The sequence below is a fragment of the Larus michahellis genome, chromosome W, assembly GCF_964199755.1.
Source record: "Larus michahellis chromosome W, bLarMic1.1, whole genome shotgun sequence".
In the NCBI taxonomy this organism is placed as follows: Eukaryota; Metazoa; Chordata; class Aves; order Charadriiformes; family Laridae; genus Larus; species Larus michahellis.
In genome coordinates this window covers 19,489,350-19,504,715 of record NC_133929.1, presented here as the reverse complement: position 1 = coordinate 19,504,715, position 15,366 = coordinate 19,489,350, and the positions used below count along the sequence as shown (strand labels likewise).

The window sequence follows — 15,366 nt, the reverse complement described above, 5'->3', positions numbered from 1 at the left end:
GAGGAGTCATGGGCCCACCGAGCTATGAATAGTTCACCCTTATGTTGCCAGTCCAGATCCACCTGAGCCACTTCAATCCTAGCAGCCCGATCCACCTGCTGGTTGTTCTGATGTTCCTCCGTGGCCCGATTCTTCGGTACGTGGGCATCTACATGGCGTACTTTCACAACCAGATTCTCTATCCGGGCAGCAATATCTTTCCATAGGTCAGCAGCCCAGATGGGTTTGCCTCTGCGCTGCCAGTTGCCCTGCTTCCACTGCTGTAACCACCCCCACAGAGCATTTGCCACCATCCATGAGTCAGTGTAGAGATAAAGTACTGGCCATTTTTCTCGCTTAGCAATGTCCAAAGCCAGCTGAATAGCCTTCACCTCTGCAAACTGGCTCGATTCACCCTGTCCCTCACTGGCTTCTGCAACTTGTCATGTAGGACTCCACGCAGCAGCCTTCCACTTTCGATGCTTTCCCACAATACAGCAGGACCCATCAGTGAACAGGGCATATTTCTTCTCATTTTCTGGCAGTTCATTATATGGTGGGGCCTCTTCCGCACGCGTCACCCCCTCCTCTGGTGACATTCCGAAATCCTTGCCTTCTGGCCAGTCCATGATCACTTCCAGAATTCCTGGGCGACTGGGGTTTCCCATTCGAGTTCGCTGCGTGATCAGTGCAATCCACTTACTCCATGTAGCATCAGTTGCATGATGTGTGGTGGGGACCCTTTCTTTGAACATCCAGCCCAGCACCAGCAGTCGAGGTGCTAAGAGGAGCTGTGCTTCTGTACCAACTACTTCCGAAGCAGCTCGAACCCCTTCATATGCTGCCGATATCTCTTTCTCTGTTGGAGTGTAGCGGGCTTCGGATCCTCTGTATCCACGACTCCAAAACCCTAGGGGTCGACCTCGAGTCTCCCCTGGTGCTTTCTGCCAGAGGCTCCAGGTAGGGCCGTTCTCCCCAGCTGCGGTGTAGAGCACATTTTTAACATCTTGTCCTGGCCGGACTGGCCCCAGGGCCACTGCATGGACTATTTCCTGTTTGATTTGTTCAAAAGCTTGTCGTTGCTCAGGACCCCATTTAAAATCATTTTTCTTCCGGGTTACTTGATACAGAGGGCTTGCAATTTGACTGTAATCTGGGATATGCATTCTCCAAAAACCCACAATGCCTAAGAAAGCCTGTGTTTCCTTTTTACTAGTTGGTGGAGACATAGCTGCTATTTTGTTGATCACATCCATTGGAATCTGATGGCGTCCATCTTGCCATTTTATTCCTAAAAACTGGATCTCCTGCGCAGGTCCCTTGACCTTACTTCGCTTTATAGCAAAACCAGCGTTCAGAAGGATTTGGACTATTTTACTCCCTTTCTCAAAAACTTCTGCTGTGTTTCCCCATACAATGATGTCATCAATGTACTGCAGATGTTCTGGAGCTTCACCCTGTTCCAGTGCAGTCTGGATCAGTCCATGGCAAATGGTGGGGCTGTGTTTCCACCCCTGGGGCAGTCGATTCCAGGTGTATTGGACGCCCCTCCAAGCGAAAGCAAACTGTGGCCTGCACTCTGCTGCCAAAGGGATTGAGAAGAATGCATTCGCTATATCAATCGTGGCATACCACTTGGCTGCCTTGGACTCCAGTTCGTACTGGAGTTCTAGCATGTCCGGCACGGCAGCACTCAGCGGTGGCATGACTTCATTCAGGCCACGATAGTCTACAGTTAGCCTCCACTCTCCATTAGATTTTCGCACCGGCCATATGGGACTGTTAAAGGGTGAGCGAGTCTTGCTGATCACTCCTTGAACCTCTAGTTGACGAATCAGCTCATGGATGGGAATCAGAGAGTCTCGGTTAGTGTGATACTGCCGCCGATGCACCGTTGTGGTAGCAATCGGCACCTGTTGTTCTTTGACCCTCAACAACCCCACAACAGAAGAATCCTCCGAGAGACCAGGCAAGGCAGACAACTGTTTAACTTCCTCCGTCTCCAAAGCAGCTATGCCAAAGGCCCAGCGGTACCCTTTTGGGTCCTTAAAATACCCTCTCCTGAGGTAATCTATACCAGGGATGCATGGAGCCTCTGGGCCAGTCACAATGGGATGCTTTTGCCACTCATTCCCAGTTAGGCTCACTTCTGCCTCCAGTACAGTCAACTCTTGGGATCCCCCTGTCACCCCAGAAATACAAATGGGTTCTGCCCCTCTATAGCTTGATGGTATTAAAGTACACTGCGCACCCGTGTCCACTAGAGCCTAATACTCCTGTGGGTCTGATGTGCCAGGCCATCGAATCCACACCGTCCAATAAACCCGGTTGTCCCCTTCCTCCACCTGGCCGGAGGCAGGGCCCCCCTAATCCTGGTCATAGTATCCATTACTCACTTCTTGCAGAAATGACTTGGAAGTTCCTTCAAGAGGATCAGAAGCAAGATCAGGCCGCCTGCTTTGTCTGGGGAACGGCCCACTGGAAACTGGGGCGGCACTTTTCCTGGAGGATCCCCTTTTGTGGTTGTCCTTCCTTGCAACTCCTGTACCCGTGTCCGCAGGATCCAAGTAGGTTGTCCATCCCACTTCCTCATGTCCTCTCCGTGGTCCCGCAGGTAGAACCACAGGGTGCCTCGTGGTGTGTACCCTCTGTAGTCTCTCTCTCGAGTGGGGAAATGCCCGCTCCTAATAGCTGAGATGCTGGCCCGTGCAGGTGGGGAGTAGGACATATTCTCTTCAAGTTGCTGGACCTTCCGCGACAGTTTCTCCACAGCTGAGACAAGGGGGGAAGAGAGACTTCCTTCATATCTCCGGAGCCAGCCAGCCACCTCATCCACTGTTGGTCCCTCTTCACCTTTCCATTCCATTACTGCCAGGGAGTTGGCATATGACGATGGTGCGCTCCGTACAAACTTCCGCCATGTGGGCCTTGTGCATCGCACCTCATCAGGGTCTGTGGGTAAGTCTGCATTGTCAAAGTCATAATAAATCATCTCCCGCACGGCTAATTCTCTCAGGTACTGGATACCTCTTTCCATGGTAGTCCACTTACTTGGCTGACATACAACATCCTCACTGAAGGGGTACCTCTCCCTCACGCCTGACAGGAGTCGTTTCCAGAGGCTGAGGGCTTGGGTCTTTTTCCCAATTGTCTTGTCAATGCCGCCTTCCCTAGACAGGGATCCCAGCTGCCTGGCCTCCCTACCCTCTAATTCCAGGCTACTGGCCCCATTATCCCAGCACCGGAGCAGCCAGATGACAATGTGCTCGCCTGAAAGTCGGCTAAGATCTTTCCGCATATCCCGCAGCTCACTCAAGGATAGGGATCGAGTAATTATCTCTGGTTCTGCCTCTTCCTCCTGCTCTCGTGATGACCCTGGTTCATCATCATCTCTTACTAAGCGAACCGATTTCTTTGTGTACTTCTTCTTCTGTATGGGGGCAACTGATACCGGCATGGGTTGGTTCCCTGGTTCAGTGGCAGTGGCTACCACAGGGGTTGCAGTAGCCGCAGCGTCCGACGCAGGGGTTGCAGTAGCCGCAGTGTCCGACGCAGGGGTTGCAGTAGCCGCAGTGTCCGACGCAGGGGTTGCAGTAGCCGCAATGTCCGACGCAGGGGCCGCCGGTCTGGTTTCCATCTCTTCCCCTTGAGGGTGCTGCATAATTCTGAGCAGTGCCTGGTAGATACTGGCCAGGGCCCAGCACAGCGCGGTGAGTTGTGCCTCTCTGGAATAGCCACAGCATTTTCCCTTCAAATATTCTACCACTTTATCAGGGTCCCGTAATTGTTCAGGGGTGAAGTCCCAGACCATTGGAGGTGAGAAGTTCTCTAGGTACCTGCCCATACTCTCCCACATGCCATGCCACCCCTGACTATCCAGCCTCGGAGCAGATCTCCGGGTGGTAGTCTTAAATAGTCGCTTAACCCTAAACAAGACCTGGAACGTATTCAGGAGACATAACACTAGGAACACGCTGGTTTGAGTATCCCAAGGATATTCAAAATTCTCAAAAGCTGTCATACCTGACCCGAAGGAGAAAAGGGAGGCAAAAGGGCTGGGGAAATTATTAACAAATTCTGAGAGATGGTGTCCAATGTACGGACAGGACAGCAAAACCACATAAACACCCCAAAATAGCCGTCTGAACAGTGATGTTATCATATCATAAACAGATATCGCACAGGACAGCAGAATGACAATCCTCATCCCTCTTCCAGACATGGTAAACAGCATCGCAGGGAGTACATAAGCCATATAGGAATTTACATAACACAGCCATGAGAACAAACCAAGCAACATGATGACCAGTGACTATTTACCTAATAAAATAAATGCATACAAAAAAAAAAAACCAAAACCGTTTTTTTTCCACGTTCTAGTTGGATTCTGTCGTTATCTCAACCCTTCGAGCCCCACGTTGGGCGCCAAAAAGGACTGTCGTGGTTTAGCCTCAGATGGCAACAAAGAACCACGTGCCGCTCGCTCGCGCCTTCCTAATACAGGAAGAATCGTAAGAAAAGGCAAGACTCTTGGGTTGAGACAAAGGCAGTTTAACAGGACAGCAAAGGGAACAGGCAAACAACAACAACAACACGGATAGGGAATATACAAACGCGATTACGGAACCGCCGCTCCCCGCCGCTCACCGACCGGACCCGGGACGCCCCAGCCCGCTTTTAAGCAGCAACTTCCTGCCCCCTCCCCCGGCAGCTCAGGGTGGGCGTGGCTCACATGGCATGGAATACCAGGAAAAATTAACCCTATCCCTGCCGGAAGCAGGACAATGGCACATCAGTGTAATCTAGCATAGCTTCACACATACTAAATGTGTTCATGACAGAATTAAATGAGCTTTCTTTATGGAGGAGGAAAGAACTGTGAAAACAATGAAGGCACAAGCAGAGAGCTATGATCACATCAGAGAAACACAAACCTTAATTTTAGACAAGTCTGAGCTCCAAAACTAAACACAAGACCAAAGAGCTTATTTGCATCTTCTGCCCAGTACACAGGAATTCTATTAGAAGAGAAAAAATATAGCTTCCAGCAGAAAGTATCTTCTGCTACAGCTTTTAAGCAGCTGAATAATAACTGGAAAACAAGTGTTATATTATTTAAAGGAGAGTAAATACAGGCTGTTCAGTCCAGTGATCTCCTCCTACAAAAAAAAAAATAGAAGTCAGACTGCAAAAGAGACATCTAAGTGTTTTGACTCTGGGGAAAAAGAGCACTTACCCAACGTTTCACTACACTGCTAATACAACCTATTCCCAGGTTCGAAACTTTATGACCAGTAAACCCACTACAGTAAAAACTCTGGGTTTTCCACCACCAATTGTTTGTTTTTCTCTTCTCTGCCCTCCCTTTCACTCTTAACCAACCCACTACAAAACACCCAGATAAGAGGAGTTCCCTGTCTGTTTTTAATTACTGGAAATGAAGTTTTCCATAGGGAAGTACAAACACCTCTGCCTTATTTGCTATTCAGGGACAACTATGCTAGTGATATCACAGGCGTTCTGGATAGCAATGAAAGACAAAGACTTTGTCTGCACGCTTTATTTAGAGGAAAACAAACAACAAATACCACCATCCCTTCTATTTAAGGCATTCTACAATACCCTTTCCTACCTGCTTCCTCTACAGCCCCTTGTAATAGCCACTAAGCCTCAGAAGATCCCCAAAAGGCTGGGGAGCTCTACTTCTGTAGTTGGAGAAATCAGATACAGAGATGCCAGAGACCAACTCAAAACTCATACTGGAAGTCTGTAAGAAAGGAAAAGAAAAGGAGACATTGAATTCAAGTCTCCCAGCTACTTAGTAATCATAGAATCATAGAATTTTCAGGGTTGGAAGGGACCTTAAAGATCATCTAGTTCCAACCCCCCTGCCATGGGCAGGGACACCTCCCACTAGATCAGGTTGCTCAGAGCCCCATCCAGCCTGGCCTTAAAAACTTCCAGGGATGGGGCTTCCACCACCTCTCGGGGCAACCTGTTCCAGTGTCTCCCCACCCTCATGGTGAAGAACTTCTTCCTAACGTCCAGTCTGAATCGACCCATCTCTAGTTTTAATCCATTTGCTCTAGTCCTGCCATTACCCAACATCCTAAAAAGTCCCTCACCAGCTTTCTTGTAGGCCCCCTTAAGATACTGGTAGGCCACTATAAGGTCTCCTCGGAGCCTTCTTTTCTCCAGGCTGAACAACCCCAGCTCTCTCAGCCTGTCCTCATAGGAGAGGTGCTCCAGCCCTCTGATCATCCTCGTGGCCCTTCTCTGGACACACTCCAGCACATCCATATCTTTCTTGATTAGGGGCTCCAGAACTGGACACAGCGCTCCAGGTGGGGTCTCATGAGAGTGGAGTAGAGGGGGAGAATCACCTCCCTCGACCTGCTGGCCACGCTTCTCCTGATGCAGCCCAGGATACGATTGGCTTTCTGGGCTGCTAGTGCACACTGACGGCTCATGTTGAGCCTCTCATACACCAGTACCCCCAAGTCCTTTTCTTCAGGGCTGCTCTCAAGCCAGTCACTGCCCAGCCTATATCAGTGCTTGGGATTGCCCCGACCTAGATGGAGGACCCTGACTTGGTCTTGTTGAACTTCATGAGGTTGGCATGGGCCCACCTCTCCAGCTTGTCAAGGTCCCTCTGGATGGCATCCCTTCCCTCCAGCGTGTCAGCCACCCCACACAGCTTGGTGTCGTCAGCAGACTTGCTGAGGGTGCACTCTATGCCACTGTCCATGTCGCTGACAAATATGTTAAACAAGACCTTCATTCTCCATCTGAAAGGCCCTGGGATCCAATGCCAATAGGCATAAACAGATCAAACAAGCTCAAAAGAAACTAGCATTGCAAGTTTTAATTAGACCATAGAATATATAACAGCTTTATTCAATGAAGAAACACGTCCTTACTATCAGCATCACAACTACACAAAATACCTACAAAATGCCAAGAGCATTTTGTGAATGAACATATCTCCCACAAGACACATCTTTCCAATTACAGACTTAATATCCTGGGTAACTAATCTGTTGTGGCACTCTGTCAATATTTTTTTTTTTGTTTTCTGTTATACAATTAAAAGAATTAATGCAAAGACCCACACTCTTTCCATCCTTCTGCTCTAGAATTTCCACTTAGTGTGGGGACAGTCACAGATGCTGCAGTTTGATGCTTGTTTTAAAGCATCAATTTAGTTATTCTTAAATGTTTATGTGGTAATATTTATGGACGGGTTTGTTGGCTGTTTTGAGTTTTGTTTGTTTCTAAGGAAAGAAGTAATTTTCCAAGAGATGAGTCCAGCAGATTTATTTTCCTCAAACTACCACATGCAAGATTCTCAACTTACTACAACCCTTAACTGTTAAGGGTTAAGTAGTTTACTACTCTGTCTTGGCCTTCTACTTCTGTATGCATACACAGTGTTTAAGAACAACCCATACCTTATTTGTAGCAGTAGCACTGGATCCTGGGACCACAGGCACATTCGTCACTTGCACTGATAAGTAGTTATTGTCTATGAGAGGCCAAGCACCTTCCACTTTGCATGTCTGGAAGCGATCCTTAAAAGTTCTCAGATGAGGATCACCAAACAAGCCACAAAATAGGTAAGTAGGAGAAGTCTGTTCCTCTCCCTGATGTTCTCTGGCTCCTGTGTGGCCACTGTAACTGCAGGGATCACGGGTCACTTCAGGGTTGGTAGAGGATGTGGGTCCATCCTTGGAACAGTTTCTCTGGCTCATGAGGTCACTGATTCCAAGCACTGCAGAATGGTAGACTAGATTTCCACGGCATACTTTGGAATTGCGATAGGTACAAGCAGCGTATGCCCGCAGGGCCTTGCAAAACTCCAAATCAAAGCCATCAAGAGCAGAGTTTAGATGTGAAGTTAAGGACACGAAGTCTGTGGTGCACTTCTGGATTCGACAAGGTGTTTGAAGCTGGCAGTCAGCTAAGCACAAAATAGAAGGTAGAGAGAAATCAAGCAAACCTCTTTGATGGCAATATTCCCTTTCCACACCCACAAGTGCTACAGAAAACCATCTTAAAGAACTTACAGTACTCACCCATTGGGGAGAACATTCTGCAACAGAGAAAAAGGGGTTGAGAAAGAGCGTGTGTGTGTGGGGTGGGGTGGAGGAGCAGCAGCAGCCAGGTGGAAGATAGCAATATAGCCCATCTCTCTCAAAGGGTGAGATAACCCAAGCATGATGTGAATTTCATCTAGACAATAGCAAGTAATAGATTAAGAGCATTAACTCCTGGAAAAGAAACACTGGACTCATAGTTGGCAAATAATAAGCATAGAATTGCATCACCGTCTTAAGTTAAATCACTTTGTCGATAAGCAAGTCTTCATTTAGTCTTTCAGTACTTTACATGACAAGTTACCGAACTTTTAAACAGAATACTCTTCTTGAGAAGGATGTGGTTAAGGAATTAATTGATACAGGTTTAGACACAAACAAACTGAATGAAGCAGAGATCAGTTTCTCTTCTTCAAGAATGCAGAAAAAAAAAGGGGGGGGAGGGAGGGGCGGGCAGATGGACAGACAGGGCCAGGCCAGGCCATAAACTCTATTTGCTTTACTTCCCCAGCGCTGACATAGCTAAAGCTTCACTGCTTGTTTTCTGGAATTAAACAGTGAGAAAACAAGCAGCTGTTTGAAGCTCAAGCTGCCAGCTAGATAATCCAAACACTGCAATAGCACCTCTTAAAGTATAATAAAATAATGAGACAAAGGGCAAAAAAAAGCACCTCTCCCCACCAAAACCTGAAGTACTTATCAGATGTACGTAAACAGGTACACAATTCAGGTTACATAAAAAAAACCCAAACAAACCACAAAATCCACAAGACAAAAACCCCCCTACCCATACCAAGTAGCTGCACCTTATCTGGTCACCTGATTTCAGCAAAGAAAACATAATTACCATCCCAGCAAGCAAACGAATTTTTACAGCCCTTTCTTCTGCAGCTCTCACTGTCACAGCCTAAAATCCTTCCAGATTCTCATGGCAGTTAACACCAGTCTTCAGAGTTTAACTTTTACACAAAGCAACTCATGAGGGGTAGAAACAAAACAAACAAGCCTGCACACATTCCACAGGCATTAAAACTAGGACGACAGTCAAATGATAAATCAGGTTCTCTCCCATCCAAAGAGCAGAAGACAGCCATAACAGCAAGTGGAACTTAAAAAAGAATACTTGCAAGACTTCATGTAATAGCTGTCCAAGCACCAAAAACTATCAACTGAAAACATGCAGAGAGAAGAGATATTTTACAGCTATGCCTTTCCCTCCTCTCAAATCCTTCTCTTTACACCATTTCCTACCTTTTTTTTTTTGGTGCATCCTCAAAGTAAAATAGAGCCGAGTTCAGTTTGATTTTAACAGTTCAATTAAAATATTCCTAAGTTTCTGAAAAGCGGGGAGTGAAAGAGGACCGAATAATAATGTTGGACCTTTAATTTTTAAATGCAGTTGTTTTCCGCAGTTCACAGTGATGAGAGGATATTATCAATTTCTCTGCTTATCCCCTAGCCAACCCTCCTGTGAGTCAGGACTCCTATGACATACCCAGAACATCCAATCTGTGAATTTAGAAGGGCAACAGGTGTTTTGCCTATGATAGGTAGCTAAAGTAGATATCCTGTCAAAATCCCAACAGAGAGTAGAAGCAACCTTTAACCTACAGCCAAGCATGACCATGAAGCATATGAGTAAGCAATAAGTTTCTCAGTACTTCTTTGTGCAAGTGATATGCGGCTTTGCTAAGAAAAATAAATAAATAATTAAGTTCTGTGTTTTAAGGTACACGATCACAAAGTGAAGAGACCTATGCCAAGCAAATTGACATAGACTATGCCAGTTCAGAGCCTGACTTTCAAAGCATCAATTTTTAAAGATTATGATTAAAATACCACAAGTCACATATAATTTAGTCTAGGTGGGCAAAGCAAGTTATCAAATAGCAAAACAAATCTACCCATCCAAGCCCCCTTGCAACTTTAGGAAAATTCATTCTGCTGCTTTCAGTAGGCTCTTGGTATAGAGGGAAGGGTGAGGTGAAACAGCAAATCTGACTAAATCCAGATGACCTAAACCTGCATTTAAACATACAATTTATTTCACTAAAGTTATAAATGTTTAAAAGCACTCAAGCTAAAGAGAAACACTTTCACAGAAGTAAAACTGATCAGATCACTTCTGAGTGAAAAATACTTTAGGCGAGCACTATCAGTGTATCTTCCACCTTCTCCCCAGTTTCCATTAAGTCAGGCAAATAGTTCTATCAAAAAAAGAAACACCACCTAAAACCCAGAAAGAAAGCCTATGTTTTCTCCAAGTCCTCTGGCTTGCTGCTGTACAGCTGCATGCTGCCCTGTTCCGCAATCACTATTTCCATCCCTATATCAGTGTTTTCACACACATATTCCCTCGTACAGCGCGCTTCTTGCGCAGCCTCTGAAGAGCCATCAAGACAGTGCAAACGCTGTAGACACTACTCACAAACTCCGTATCGGCCCGAGCCGCCAACGCGCGTACCCAGCCCCTCCTCGGTCCCGCCATATTAAAGTCTGAAGCGCATCTGCGCAGGCGGGTGCAAGCACTTGTCGGGATCCGGCTCCACGCATCGGCTCCTCCCTCCCCGGTCCGCCCCCCATACCTGTGCCCAGCAGCAGCCCCAGGGCGGCGATGAGACCGAGAGCGGCGGACGGCAGCCGGCATGGCCACTCAGCTGCGGCGGCGCAGGAAGGCGCTGCTCTCCCCATGCCCGTCCATACAGACCCCCTGGTTGGAGGCGGGACGGGGCCGCAGCATGAAGCGGCAAGCGGAACGCCAACGCCTCCTCCTCGCTGCTTCCTCTTCTTCCTCTAAAGGCCCAGGGACGGGTAAAAGCTGCCGGGCCAGAGGGGCGAGTCGGCGCGGCACAGAGAGATAATCACAAAAGGAAGGAGCCAGTGAATGAATGAGAGAGGGCAGCAGTTCCGCTCCCACCTCCCATTGGCTAGCCAACCCATCCAACACGCCCCGCACCGTGCCCATAGGCTAGGCTAGGCCAGGCCAGGCCCCGCCGCGCTCGAGCGGGGCCTTTCCTCCTGTCGCCCCCAGTGTCTTGCCTTGTATCTTACGGAAAAAGCCCCTCACTTCGCTTAGATAGACCCGACCCGCTCTTCACGCAGCAGCTCTGCGGTCACAAGACAGCCCTGCGCGTCAGCCCCTGAACCCACGTGATCAGCCGCGCACAGCCAATCACAGCGGCGCCTGCGTTGGCGCGGGAGCCCGCAGCGGTGATTGGCTGTGCTGGCAGCCACGCGGCGGGGGGTTGTCCTCTCCGGTCGCTGCGAGAGGGCGCTCGTAGTCCGCGCGGGGCCGGACTGGGCGCGCCGTTTTGGGGGGTGGGCAGCACCGCACACCGAGGGGCAGGATCTTCCCCCGGGAAGGAGGGGGGGATGAAACTCCGTCTTGCGGGGGCCCCTTCCAACACAAGCTCGTAACAGTGTTTTTTAAATAGCAACCGGAGCATCTTTACCACCTATTCGTCTCCAGTTACAGCTGAAAGCAAAACAACAGCAGGATACTCCCCCCGAAAAAGCAGAATCAAATGAAAGTGGGTAAAAGTCAAACACATGCAGGAAACATTAATGGATTTTAAACAAACTGTGGTTTATTTTCCAGAAGGTAGGTGTGATGCCTGAGGTCCTCCCCCGTGCAGGGCATCTTTGTTTCCAGAAGTCAGCACAAGCCTCCTCTTGCACTGCAGGATGCAAAGTGTTTAAGTGACTGGCAAAACACGTCGTTTCCTTCCCCATGTTACTCCATCCGTGTAAGGAGGGCAGAAGTCCCAGCAATACACCCCTGGTAACTCATACCCCACCATACTCAGGTACTCGCATCATATTTGACTGTACAGCACTACATGGCTCACTTGAGTCAAAGTTGTATCATGCTCTCCTAGGGGATGGGACACTTTGCAAAATAGGACCTGCATATCAGATAAGTGACAACATTGACATGGTGAGCAGCCCTGGCACAGCGGCAAGGGCAAGACTGCACCTGCGTTGTGGGATGCGCTGCTGTGGGTGCACCAACCAGGAGGTGGCAGACACAAAATGCATTTGGAGTCCCTTGCCAGGGCTGTGGACTTAGCACATTTCCTGCCCACTTCCCTGCAGAAACTTGCACCATCTTTCCTCCCAAACATTAACTTTGTCAGGCGTAAACTCCATGAAATCTCACTGTTGTGCTGGCATTAGTATCTTTTTTTTACTTCTTCCCGGTGTTGTGGTTTAACCCCAGCCAGCAACTAGGACCACACAGCTGCTCACTCATTCCCCCCAGTTGGGATGGGGAGAGAATCAGAAGAGTAATAGTGAAAAAAACTCATGGGTTGAGATAAAGGCAGTTTAATAGGTAGAGCAAAAGCCATGTACGCAAGCAAAGAAAAACAAGGAATTCATTCACTGCTTCCCATTGGCAGGCAGGTGTTCAGCCATCTCCAGGAAAGCAGGGCTCCAACACGTGTAACGGTTACTTGGGAAGACAAATGCCATCGCTCCAAATGTCCCCCCTTCTTTCTCCTTCCCCCAGCTTTATATACCGAGCATGACATCATATGGTATGGAATATCCCCTTGGTCAGCTGGGGTCAGCTGTCCTGGCTGTGTCTCCTCCCAATTTTTTGTGCACTCCCAGCCTACTCGCTGGTGGGGTGGTGTGAGGAGCAGAAAAGTCCTTGACTGCTTAGCAACAACCAAAAACAGTGCACTACCAACACTATTCTCATCCCAAATCCAAAACATAGCACTATAACAGCTGCTAGAAAGAAAGTTAACCCCATCCCAGCCAAAACCATGACACCTGGCAAAGCAAAGTAATTCACTATTGTGGGTCGCACTTCAGGTACTCCCATGCAGTCTGGTCTTACGCCAAGCTGCCGGGCCAGGGGCCTGCCTGTCCTGCCCTGTGTGGGTGTGGAGGGTCCCATCGTGCTGTCTGTCCTGGGGAGCTCCCCAAGGAGAAAGCACACTGCCAGCACGGCCCCCTGCATCACCTCCTTGGCAGTGCCCAGTGATGGCTGCCATCTCGCAGCCCTTGACTTCAAGAAGTCAATGCGACTGAGGCACAGAGGAGGAAATACCCTGTGGTACCCCCAAGGGTGACATCTGTGGAAAGTCATAGAATCATAGAATCATTTAGGTTGGAAAAGACTTTTAAGATCATCAAGTCCAACCGTTAACCTAGCACTGACAAGTCCACCACTAAACCATGTCCTTAAGTGCCACATCTACCTGTCGTTTAAATACCTCCAGGGATGGTGACTCAACCACTTCCCTGGGCAGCCTGTTCCAATGTTTGACAACCCTTTCGGTGAAGAAATTTTTCCTAATATCCAATATAAACCTCCCCTGGTGCAACTTGAGGCCGTTTCCTCTCATCCTTTTGCTTGTTACTTGGGAGAAGAGACTGACGCCCACCTCTCTACAACCTCCTTTCAGTCCTCTGTATTGAGAGCTGTTTGCTTTATTGGATGCAACCTGCAGTTTGCAAATTCATAAATGAATCCAGATATGTGCCTGAACACCTCAGCAATGCTTCCCTTCCTTCTCCATCCCCCGAGATCTCGGAGTCTCTGAGCACCAGGTTAGACTGCTTAAAGACAGGTGGAAGAAACCCAACCTAATGAACAAGCAAATGCACAACCCCAAATGCAAGCTGTCATTGTCCCCTCTCCCCCCCACAATCCCAGTTCAAACAACACAAGTGATGCATCACCGCTGGGGGGGGGGGGGGCAGGGCGCAGTGAGGCCGGCGGGCAGTGAGCGGGCAGGCAGCTCCCAGACTGTTGGTCCGCGGGCCTCCCCGGTCAGGCACGGCAGCAGCGCAGGCAGCAGTTGGCGTTGCGGGAGCGGCAGCGAGCTGCCTACCTCAGTGTGCTTGTTCATTCATCTCGCTCCCTTTCCCCAGAACTGACACAAAGGCAAGGGATGTGCTTTTAATGATAGCGTGATCTTTTTGCAACCTACAGTAAACAATTGATGAGGAGGGGAGAGAGGAAACAGGAAGCACAGGCAGACTTTTTCTGGTGGTGCAAGGACGCCACCTTGACTGGCCTGGCGTGCCCCTGCCCTGCCCGCAGTTGGCATCTACCTGCCCACACCTGTACCATCCACCAGGCTGCCCCTGGCCTGGCCCCTGCCCCGCAGGAGCAAATCCAAGCAGCCTCCTTCTGCTGCTGCGGTGGAAGGCTGCTGTGTGGAAGGCCTACACAACGAGCTGCAGAAGCCACTGAAGGAAAAGGTGAATTGAGCCAGTTTGCAGAGGTTAAAGCCATCCAGCTGGCTTTAGATATTGCTGAACAAGAAAAAAGGCTAGTACTCGGGGGTTGGACTAGATGATCTCCAGAGGTCCCTTCCAACCCTATGATTCTACTCTATCTCTATACTGACTCATGGATGGTGGCCAATGCTCTGCGGGGGTAGTTACAGGAATGGAAGAAGAGCAACTGGCAGCACAGAGGCAAACCCATCTAGGCTGCCATATTGTGGCAAGATATTGCTGCCCGGATAGAGAAGCTGGTTGTGAAAGTACGTCACATAGATGCCCATGTACCGAAGAATCGGGCCACGGAGGAACATCAGAACAACCAGCAGGTGGATCGGGCTGCTAGGATTGAAGTGGCTCAGGTGGATCTGGACTGGCAACATAAGGGTGAACTATTCATAGCTCGGTGGGCCCAGGACACCTCAGGCCATCAAGGAAGAGATGCGACATATGGATGGGCTCGTGACCGAGGGGTGGACTTGACTGTGAACACTATTGAACAGGTCATCCATGAATGTGAGACATGCGCTGCAATCAAGCAAGCCAAGCAGTTAAAGCCTCTTTGGTATGGAGGATGATGGCTGAAATATAAATACGGGGAGGCCTGGCAGATTGATTATATCACACTGCCATGAACCCGTCAAGGCAAGCGCCATGTGCTCACAATGGTGGAAATAACCACGGGATGGTTGGAAACCTATGCCATGCCCCATGCCACTGCCTGGAACACTATCCTGGGCCTTGAAAAGCAAGTCCTGTGGCGACATGGCACCCCAGAGAGAATTGAGTTGGACAACGGGACTCATTTCTGAAACAGCCTCATAGACACCTGGGCCAAAGAGCATGGTATCGAGTGGGTATATCACATCCCCTGTCACGCACCGGCCTCTGGGAAGATAGAACGATACAATGGACTGTTAAAAACTACACTGAGAGCAATGGGTGGTGGGACTTTAAAACATTGGGATGCACATTTAGCAAAAGCTACCTGGCTAGTTAACACCAGGGGATCTACCAATCGAGCTGGCCCTGCCCAATCAAAACTTCC

At 49.0% G+C, this 15,366-nt stretch overlaps 1 protein-coding gene across 4 annotated transcripts in view; it reads right to left on the bottom strand.

Annotated features, from left to right (window-relative positions):
- Positions 1 to 11,162, bottom strand: part of LOC141735499 (repulsive guidance molecule B-like) — a 32,348-nt gene extending 21,186 nt beyond the window's left edge. The window contains exons 1-4 of one of the 4 annotated variants that reach the window (XM_074568385.1): positions 7,431 to 7,561; positions 5,612 to 5,746; positions 4,914 to 5,138; positions 761 to 3,704 (exon numbers count right to left, since the gene is read on the bottom strand). In XM_074568385.1, coding sequence (XP_074424486.1) covers positions 2,372 to 3,640 — 1,269 coding nt within the window. In that variant the 5' untranslated portion in view covers positions 3,641 to 3,704; positions 4,914 to 5,138; positions 5,612 to 5,746; positions 7,431 to 7,561 and the 3' untranslated portion in view covers positions 761 to 2,371. Of the gene's footprint in view, positions 1 to 760; positions 3,705 to 4,913; positions 5,139 to 5,611; positions 5,747 to 7,430; positions 7,940 to 8,054; positions 8,212 to 10,503; positions 10,547 to 10,660; positions 10,894 to 11,142 lie in introns of those variants that run through there. The other 3 variants (XM_074568384.1, XM_074568388.1, XM_074568386.1) reach the window with 3 other exon arrangements.
- Positions 11,163 to 15,366: the final 4,204 nt, after the last annotated feature.